Here is an 11,066-nt window from a genome sequence, read left to right as displayed (position 1 = left end):
CTCTCTCTGTGTGTGTCTATAGCTCTCTCTCTCTCTCTCTCTCTCTCTCTGTCTGTCTCTCTGAAAGTAGAGCAGGCTGTCAGGTTGTCATGGTGATCCGAGGGGCTCCTGAAAGCAGAAGCTATGTAGTGTGTGTGTGTGTGTGTGTGTGTGTGTGTGTGTGTGTGTGTGTGTGTGTGTGTGTGTGTGTGTGTGTGTGTGTGTGTGTGTGTGTGTGTGTGTGTGTGTGTGTGTGTGTGTGTGTGTGTGTGTGTGTGTGTGTGTGCGTGCGTGCGTGCGTGAGTGCGAGTCTCACAATATTCAAATCATCCTGTTTGTTTCCAACAGGAAGTTGAGGTTTGTTGCAGTTGTTGTACTTCAACAACTTGTTGTCTCCACCAGGCCGAAGGCATGGGGGGAGAGTATGTTTTGCACTCCGTCCGTCCGTGTGTCCGTCCGTGTGTGTGTCCGTGAGCAGCTAATCTCGGCCACCGTTAACCCGGTCGATGCCAAATTTTGCACACACACTCCCTGGATGCCAACGATGAACCTCTGCCCCAAACTTTCCAGAACGGCCTGTTATAGCGCCACCAGGAGGCCGCTTTGTGCAAAACAAGTTTTTGCACAGTACACCTACAGATTTTGTCCAAACATTGCGCAAATTGGTACACAGTCTCTCTAGAGCAATTCAACGAAACGGGTCTTTCAGATTTCTCAGACTCCATCCTGATTGGTTAAGATTGGCTTCCAAAGTTCACAGGAGTGCTCAGTTTCAAACAGTTTCACACATCGTGTGATTTCCGTGAAATTGTGCACGCACATTCCCACTAGGCCGAGGAAGAAATGCCACATGAACAATTTCAACTCAGCCTCAAGGTGGCGCTATAACTGGCCGAAAAGTGTTTTTACCTCTAACTGCACGGATCTGTGGATAACTTTGTATGCCAACTCCCTAGTTTACTTTTGTTGCCCTTTTATCGAACCACCAGATGAAGGCAAACTGCAATGTCCTACATTCCTATCCTGGTGGAGACCTGTGCCCAGAAGGGCACTTTTTCTAGTTGTCTCCACCAGGCCGAAGGCATGTGGGGAGAGTATGTTTTGCACTCCGTCCGTCCGTGTGTCCGTGTGTGTGTCCGTGAACAGCTAATCTCGGCCACCGTTAACCCGGTCGATGCCATATTTTGCACACACACTCCCTGGATGCCAACCATGAACCTCTGCCCCAAACTTTCCAGAACGGCCTGTTATAGCGCCACCAGGAGGCCGCTTTGTGCAAAACAAGTTTTTCAATGCCATATTTTGCACACACACTCCCTGGATGCCAACCATGAACCTCTGCCCCAAACTTTCCAGAACGGCCTGTTATAGCGCCACCAGGAGGCCGCTTTGTGCAAAACACGTTTTTGCACAGTACACCTACAGATTTTGTCCAAACATCACGCAAATTGGTACACAGTCTCTCTACAGCCATTCAACGAAACGGGTCTTTCAGATTTATCAGACTCCATCCTGATTGGTTAAGATTGGCTTCCAAAGTTCACAGGAGTGCTCAGTTTCAAACAAAATGCTGCAAATCATGAACACATCGCGTGATTTCCGTGAAATTGTGCACCCACATTCCCACTAGGCCGAGGACGAAATGCCACATGAACAATTTCAACTCAGCCTCAAGGTGGCGCTATAACTGGCCGAAAAGTGTTTTTACCTCTAACTGCACGGATCTGTGGATAACCTGGTGGAGACCTGTGCCCGGAAGGGCACTTTTTCTAGTTTCCTTCTGTTTTGGTGTGTGTGTGTGCATGAGCATGCGTACATGTGGGCACTATTGCTATACTTAGAACAGGGGGAACTGATCAAAAGTTATAAGTAAGCTCTATGATGGGGGGGGGGGGGGGGGGGGGGGCGAGGGGATCCCCAGGAAGACTTTAATAGGGGGGGGGGGGGGGTCAAACGGAGCCAGTAAACATGGCCTCTCCAATCTGGAGAAATGTGTGGGGCAATTAAGTGGTGACTTTCTTCATCTCATTTCAATATCAAAGAAATTAAATTGAATTACATTTTTTTAAGAGTGAAGAGAGCCTACTGTCAGCTGTCCAGCAGTCCAAATATTATTAAATTACATTTCAGAATGGTAGACCTGAGGCCTACCATTGCGTGCCACATCCATGCACATAATGCACGGAATGTCTACAGTATGTTCACAGGCTTCATGTGCGGCCTAGAGGGCAACTGAGCATGTGCAACACCATACCTCTTACACCATGGACAACATTAAAGACACAATGTCCACAGAAAGGACAACATTAAAGACACAATGTCCACAGAAAGGACAACGTTAAAGACACAATGTCCACAGAAAGGACAACGTTAAAGACACATTGTCCACAGAAAGGACAACATTAAAGACACATTGTCCACAGAAAGGACAACATTAAAGACACATTGTCCACAGAAAGGACAACATTAAATACACAATGTCCACAGAAAGGACAACATTAAAGACACAATGTCCACAGAAAGGACAACGTTAAAGACACAATGTCCACAGAAAGGACAACGTTAAAGACACAATGTCCACAGAAAGGACAACGTTAAAGACACATTGTCCACAGAAAGGACAACATTAAAGACACAATGTCCACAGAAAGGACAACGTTAAAGACACATTGTCCACAGAAAGGACAACGTTAAAGACACAATGTCCACAGAAAGGACAACGTTAAATACACATTGTCCACAGAAAGGACAACGTTAAAGACACATTGTCCACAGAAAGGACAACATTAAAGACACAATGTCCACAGAAAGGACAACATTAAAGACACAATGTCCACAGAAAGGACAACGTTAAAGACACAATGTCCACAGAAAGGACAACGTTAAAGACACAATGTCCACAGAAAGGACAACATTAAAGACACAATGTCCACAGAAAGGACAACGTTAAAGACACAATGTCCACAGAAAGGACAACGTTAAAGACACAATGTCCACAGAAAGGACAACATTAAAGACACAATGTCCACAGAAAGGACAACATTAAAGACACAATGTCCACAGAAAGGACAACATTAAAGACACATTGTCCACAGAAAGGACAACGTTAAAGACACATTGTCCACAGAAAGGACAACATTAAAGACACAATGTCCACAGAAAGGACAACATTAAAGACACATTGTCCACAGAAAGGACAACGTTAAAGACACATTGTCCACAGAAAGGACAACATTAAAGACACATTGTCCACAGAAAGGACAACGTTAAAGACACATTGTCCACAGAAAGGACAACGTTAAAGACACAATGTCCACAGAAAGGACAACGTTAAAGACACAATGTCCACAGAAAGGACAACATTAAAGACACATTGTCCACAGAAAGGACAACATTAAAGACACTATGTCCACAGAAAGGACAACATTAAAGACACATTGTCCACAGAAAGGACAAGGTTAAAGACACATTGTCCACAGAAAGGACAACATTAAAGACACATTGTCCACAGAAAGGACAAGGTTAAAGACACATTGTCCACAGAAAGGACAACATTAAAGACACAATGTCCACAGAAAGGACAACGTTAAAGACACATTGTCCACAGAAAGGACAACGTTAAAGACACAATGTCCACAGAAAGGACAACGTTAAAGACACATTGTCCACAGAAAGGACAACATTAAAGACACATTGTCCACAGAAAGGACAACATTAAAGACACAATGTCCACAGAAAGGACAACATTAAAGACACATTGTCCACAGAAAGGACAACATTAAAGACACATTGTCCACAGAAAGGACAACATTAAAGACACAATGTCCACAGAAAGGACAACATTAAAGACACAATGTCCACAGAAAGGACAACATTAAAGACACAATGTCCACAGAAAGGACAACATTAAAGACACAATGTCCACAGAAAGGACAACGTTAAAGACACAATGTCCACAGAAAGGACAACGTTAAAGACACAATGTCCACAGAAAGGACAACATTAAAGACACAATGTCCACAGAAAGGACAACATTAAATACACAATGTCCACAGAAAGGACAACATTAAAGACACAATGTCCACAGAAAGGACAACATTAAAGACACAATGTCCACAGAAAGGACAACATTAAAGACACATTGTCCACAGAAAGGACAACATTAAAGACACAATGTCCACAGAAAGGACAACATTAAATACACAATGTCCACAGAAAGGACAACATTAAATACACAATGTCCACAGAAAGGACAACATTAAAGACACATTGTCCACAGAAAGGACAACATTAAAGACACAATGTCCACAGAAAGGACAACATTAAAGACACAATGTCCACAGAAAGGACAACGTTAAAGACACAATGTCCACAGAAAGGACAACATTAAAGACACAATGTCCACAGAAAGGACAACATTAAAGACACATTGTCCACAGAAAGGACAACATTAAAGACACAATGTCCACAGAAAGGACAACGTTAAAGACACAATGTCCACAGAAAGGACAACATTAAAGACACATTGTCCACAGAAAGGACAACATTAAATACACAATGTCCACAGAAAGGACAAGGTTAAAGACACAATGTCCACAGAAAGGACAACATTAAAGACACAATGTCCACAGAAAGGACAACGTTAAAGACACATTGTCCACAGAAAGGACAACAGTAAAGACACAATGTCCACAGAAAGGACAACATTAAAGACACAATGTCCACAGAAAGGACAACATTAAAGACACAATGTCCACAGAAAGGACAACATTAAAGACACATTGTCCACAGAAAGGACAACATTAAAGACACATTGTCCACAGAAAGGACAACGTTAAAGACACAATGTCCACAGAAAGGACAACATTAAAGACACATTGTCCACAGAAAGGACAACATTAAAGACACATTGTCCACAGAAAGGACAACGTTAAAGACACAATGTCCACAGAAAGGACAACATTAAAGACACAATGTCCACAGAAAGGACAACGTTAAAGACACAATGTCCACAGAAAGGACAACATTAAAGACACAATGTCCACAGAAAGGACAACATTAAAGACACAATGTCCACAGAAAGGACAACATTAAAGACACAATGTCCACAGAAAGGACAACGTTAAAGACACAATGTCCACAGAAAGGACAACGTTAAAGACACAATGTCCACAGAAAGGACAACGTTAAAGACACATTGTCCACAGAAAGGACAACATTAAATACACAATGTCCACAGAAAGGACAACATTAAAGACACAATGTCCACAGAAAGGACAACATTAAAGACACAATGTCCACAGAAAGGACAACAGTAAAGACACAATGTCCACAGAAAGGACAACATTAAAGACACAATGTCCACAGAAAGGACAACATTAAAGACACAATGTCCACAGAAAGGACAACATTAAAGACACATTGTCCACAGAAAGGACAACATTAAAGACACATTGTCCACAGAAAGGACAACGTTAAAGACACATTGTCCACAGAAAGGACAACATTAAATACACAATGTCCACAGAAAGGACAACATTAAAGACACATTGTCCACAGAAAGGACAACATTAAAGACACATTGTCCACAGAAAGGACAACATTAAATACACAATGTCCACAGAAAGGACAAGGTTAAAGACACAATGTCCACAGAAAGGACAACATTAAAGACACAATGTCCACAGAAAGGACAACATTAAAGACACATTGTCCACAGAAAGGACAACATTAAAGACACAATGTCCACAGAAAGGACAACATTAAAGACACAATGTCCACAGAAAGGACAACGTTAAAGACACAATGTCCACAGAAAGGACAACATTAAAGACACAATGTCCACAGAAAGGACAACGTTAAAGACACAATGTCCACAGAAAGGATCTCGTTTTTTGTTTAATAGTAGAACAGTAAAATAGCCTTTTATGTACAGTGTCATTATTAGAATAATCCCTTTTGGTTTCATGATATATCTTAAAATATTGTTCTTTTTATCTTTATAGAAACAAACTGTTTATAATACCATTATTTTATCCTTATCGGGGCTTTAAGCCACATAATATTGTTCTTATAACCTTATTTGGGCATTAAGCCACATAGAAATATAAACTATATAAAATATTATAAACTATATAAAATATTGTTCTTATAACCTCGCAGAGAAACAAGACATTTTACATTTCATAAACTCTGGTCCATATAAGCGTCGCAGTCCCGCCCCCTTTCATGACGACGCCAGGCCCAGGAAATATTTCCCAATGCATTTTTCCCATAGTCATTTCAAACAGTATTTATTTAAAGACCTTTTAAGCGTCGTACGAAGCCAACTCGACTCGTGACAAATCATGACAACAAACACAATATTTTGGACCAAACAAATAATTACAACAAATAAAGTGTTGTAACCTGCCGTTTTTTTCTACTTTCTAATTCTTTGTTTGGCCCAAAACATGTGTTTATTGTCATGATTTGTCACGACAAGAGTTGGCTTTGTCCGCGGCGTAAACGTCTTTAAATAAAATACTTTCTGAAATGTCTATATGAGGAAAATGAACAGGGATTCCTGTTCCGGGTCTCTCGAGGGGGCAGGACTGGGCCTGGCGTTGTCATGGAAGGGGGCGGGACTGCGACGCTCTATAGAGCGTATGCACATGCATCACTTTCCCACTGGAGAAGGAGATAGATAGCTTTCTGTACAGCTGCAATGTTGGTGACTATAATGTAGTTTAATACAATCAGACCTTTCTGATTGGATGTATGGGCTGTCAATCAGATAGGACTTTTCTTATTGGATGTATGGGCTGTCAATCAGATGATGTCATGTGCATATCCTCTATTGATATTCTGTTTCTAAGAAAGACATAATTCCCGTCGCCAACCATGAAAAATAATAAAAACAGTACAAATTATAAAACATTTAACTTTATAAGTGAAAATATAAAATAAAAAAACATAAGGCAGTGGTTTGTTCTAAATGCTTCATTAGAGTGTTTCCTAATGTTTCCTAGCATGGTTCCTACGCTGTTTCCTAGCATGTTTACTAGATTTCCTGGCATGTTTCCTATGCTGTTTCCTAGTGTTAAATATATTTCCTAACATGTATATTCACAAGGGCTCACGATACTGTATATTTAATAGTATTCACTATATTTCATGAGCCAGATCCCAATACACAAATGTCCATCCTCGTGTCGTTTTTCTTTCCTCATTTCCTCCCCTTGCCACTTAGGACACATATTCAGATACAAGTAATTCCTTGAAGGAGACATTCAGACATTTAATTTAAATCATATTTTCCGGGCTTATAGATCAGCTAATAAAAAATGACTTTAGTTCTACTGGACCTCTTCTCCACTAGTCCCTCCCTAACATTTAGTTCTACTGGACCTCTTCTCCACTAGTCCCTCCCTAACATTTAGTTCTACTGGATCTCTTCTCCACTAGTCCCTCCCTAACATTTAGTTCTACTGGATCTCTTCTCCACTAGTCCCTCCCTAACATTTAGTTCTACTGGATCTCTTCTCCACTAGTCCCTCCCTAACATTTAGTTCTACTAGATCTCTTCTGCACTATAGTCCCTCCCTAACATTTAGTTCTACTGGATCTCTTCTCCACTAGTCCCTCCCTAACATTTAGTTCTACTAGATCTCTTCTGCACTAGTCCCACCCTGACATTTTAGTCTAGTTTTTATTTGTTGATAAATTGTCAGTATATATATATATATATATATATATATATATAGATCTAGTGTTTTGCTGTGCTGAGCAGTACAGTACAGGGCTGTGAATATTCTGATATCTATATATTCTATTCAGATTACGATTCGATGTCACAATTTGATTAAAAAATATATAAATTTTGTTTTCAAAACTATTCACAGTATTAATTAAAATAAACTCCAGTGTTAAATTCAGATTTCAAAAATAAAGCTGCAACATTCTGACATACTGTAAAGTAGATTTATAAAACATCTGGACTGACTGGAGGACACAATAGATTTATAAAACATCTGGACTGACTGGAGGACAAAATAGATTTATAAAACATCTGGACTGACTCGAGGACAAATAGATTTATAAAAAATCTGGACTGACTCGAGGACAAAAAAAACGTAGATTTATAAAACATCTGGACATGCCCACTGATCTCCAAAAGCACGTGAACTACAGAAATTATGACACAGGCAAGGATATCATAATGTGAATCCAGTGGTTTGAGACACAAGTAGGCCATGGCCATTTTTCAGTTTTTTACATAAAATACAAAATCTAAGCTTTCATGTGATGTATTGTTCTTTGAAATCGGAACATATTTGCAGAAGATATGACTATTTTAAACTTGTTAAACAAAAAAAGCCAAAGTACTTAAAATGCCCTGACAAGATTTCAAAGTTTTCACACCCCCAAAATGCGCAAATAAACTGTAAATACAGAGACATTTTTGCAATGTAATTGCAACAACTTGATGACACTAAAAATACTTTCTGTTGGAATAAAAACCTTCTTTAACATTCCAACTGTGTTAATGTGGCTAAAAACCACTGGGAGGTATGAGGTCACATATTATGTCCCGATAACGATTTTTTGCTCCAGATCCGATTACGATTGATTGATTTTGAGTATCTGCCGATACCGATTTTTCCAGATCCAATATTTATAGTTTTATAGAACACGTTTATGCCAACATATCACAACAGTACAATAATCCAAATCACAGACAATATCCAGTCTAATATCATGATATGGATATAAAAATTGATGCTAGGGATCACGTTTGTTTTGCTTAACCATAACCGCAAGCACGGGAGCATGTCCGACATGCGGCCCTGTCTGAATTACTTAAGTTCCCCGATAACCTGAACCTCAACTGCACAGGCAAGGATCGTATCGTTCCCACAGCGATATGGAGCGTAGCGTTACCACGGTGATATCACACCATAAACTGTTCTGTACGGGCCGACGGCCGTTGTGTTGCGACGTAGCCTGAGTGACAGAATAACTCGTTGAGCAGAAGCGAAGGTTTTAGAAGGTTCTGGAACTAGCTGCGTCTACTTAACCTGACCCCGCCAGATGGTGGCAGCAGTGAGTTCCTCCTCCTGATCCCATCTGGTCTCTCTCGGGCAGAGACGATAAACTCCGATCAAATGCTGACCGGAGCGATATGCGGCCGAACGTGGCGGCTAGAGGCGGGGTCAACAATATGCGGCCGCTAGAGGCGGGATCAACGCGGCGGGATCAACTGGTGACGTGTTGAAGCGCTGCCACAGCACGCATGTAAACACAACCTAACAAGACTACAACTCTAAATTATTATGGAGATATCAGATTTCTGTCCCGCTGCTTCTGGGTTCATCGTTTCTGCTTGAGAGAGACCAGATGGAGGTTGGAGAACTTGTGAACTCAATACTGCCACCATCTGGTGGAGTCAGGTTAGCATCTACTAGGTTCTAAGTGGAGTCACAGAAGGTTCTGGGTCTAGGTGGGTCTACTAGGTTCTAAGTGGATTGACAGAAGGTTCTGGGTCTTGGTGGGTCTACTAAGTTCTAACAATAACCACATTATAAAAACACTTAACACTCCTCTGAAACAGGTTGATGACTACAAGTATTTGGGTTCATATATATATCTTCTTCCCAAAAGGACTTTCAAACTAGGAAGGGTATGGCCTGGTCAGCCTGCAATGACATGCATAAGATCTGGTCATCCGAGCTTAGTAAGTTAAAAGTAAAAATATTTAGGACGACCGTCGAGCCGATTCTACTCTATGGCTCAGAGACATGGACACTTTCAAAGAAACTAGAGAAACGGTTGGATGGCACTTACACCGCCTTCTAATGAGAGCGCAAAATCTGTCTTGGAAGAGCCACCCATCGACTAATCTAATATACGGCAACCTTCCCTGTGTTTCTTCACTAGTCCGATCCAGAATAACACAGTTTGCCGGCCACTGCTACAGAGCTGACAAGGTTATATCTTCCCTTCTTCTCTGGAGTCCTGCCTCAAAGCAGACCAGGGGTAGAAAACTGCCGTTCCCTGATGTCATCGCTAGGGACACAGGCATCAGTAAGCAGGAACTGAGAAGTGGCAATGATGGACTGAGAAGTCTGGCGTGACATTGTGAAATCCACGATCTCGACCGCGGTCGAAAAATGATGATGATGTTCTAAGTGGAGTGACAAGTTTCTGGAACGTTCCAGGGGGTTCCTGGAGGTTCTAAGTGGAGTGACAGAAGACTCGTTGAGCAGAAGAGAAAGTTCTAGGCCTAGGGTGTTCTATGGTGTTATAGGGTGTTCTAGGGTGTTCTTGGGTGTCCTATGGTGTTATAGGGTGTTCTAGGGGGTTCTAGAGGAGGTTCTAATGTGAGGGACAGAAGACTGTGTGGAACTATTGAAGGTTCTGTGAGGGACAGAAGACTGTGTGGAACTATTGGATGTTCTGTGAGGGACAGAAGACTGTGTGGAACTATTGGATGTTCTGTGAGGGACAGAAGACTGTGTGGAACTATTGAAGGTTCTGTGAGGGACAGAAGATTCTAGAAGATTCTGGTCTAGGGGGTTCCTGGAGGTTCTAGGATGAGTGACAGGTCTAGTTTGAGTGACAGAAGACGGTGAGGAACTCGTTGAGCACCAGCTCAACAATCTGGTTCTGGAACACCATGTGGACCGTGGGATTGGCCGTCTCCGTCTGGGGGCGGAGCAACGTGGGCCCGAACACGATGGCACAGCTCTGGACCGACATCCTGTTGGCGTCGCCATGAGCGATGACCCTACAACAACACATAAACAACCTGTTACCATGGAGACAGAGATAAACAATATCATGTTACCATGGAGACAACACGCACGCCCACACACACACACACCCCCCCTCTGGCTGACTTTAACAGGGGGCGGGTGGAGGTGTGCACGCTCAAATACGGAGAATGTCAAACAGAGCACTGCACACAGTGGCCTCTCCAATATGTCACAGTGTGTGTATCATCTATATGGCAATGCGCTGATTATCAAAACGTAAAACAGTAATAGTAAATACTAGGGACGCACCGAAAGGGGAATTCTTGGCCGAAACCGAATACCGAATATAGG

At 41.7% G+C, this 11,066-nt stretch overlaps 1 protein-coding gene across 6 annotated transcripts in view; it reads right to left on the bottom strand.

Annotated features, from left to right (window-relative positions):
- Positions 1–10,403: 10,403 nt before the first annotated feature.
- The window catches only part of arhgap27l (Rho GTPase activating protein 27, like), a 38,321-nt gene continuing 37,658 nt past the window's right edge, over positions 10,404–11,066 (bottom strand). For 5 of the 6 annotated variants that reach the window (XM_083780704.1, XM_083780708.1, XM_083780706.1 and 2 more), the window contains one exon: positions 10,405–10,747. In XM_083780704.1, coding sequence (XP_083636830.1) covers positions 10,567–10,747 — 181 coding nt within the window. In that variant the 3' untranslated portion in view covers positions 10,405–10,566. Of the gene's footprint in view, positions 10,748–11,066 lie in introns of all 6 variants that reach the window. The other variant, XM_083780705.1, reaches the window with a different exon arrangement.

Source organism: Protomyctophum parallelum (assembly GCF_964188405.1).
Source record: "Protomyctophum parallelum genome assembly, chromosome: 13".
In the NCBI taxonomy this organism is placed as follows: domain Eukaryota; kingdom Metazoa; phylum Chordata; class Actinopteri; order Myctophiformes; family Myctophidae; genus Protomyctophum; species Protomyctophum parallelum.
The sequence above is the reverse complement of the archived record's forward strand: the minus strand, read 5'-3'. Positions and strand labels throughout refer to the sequence as shown.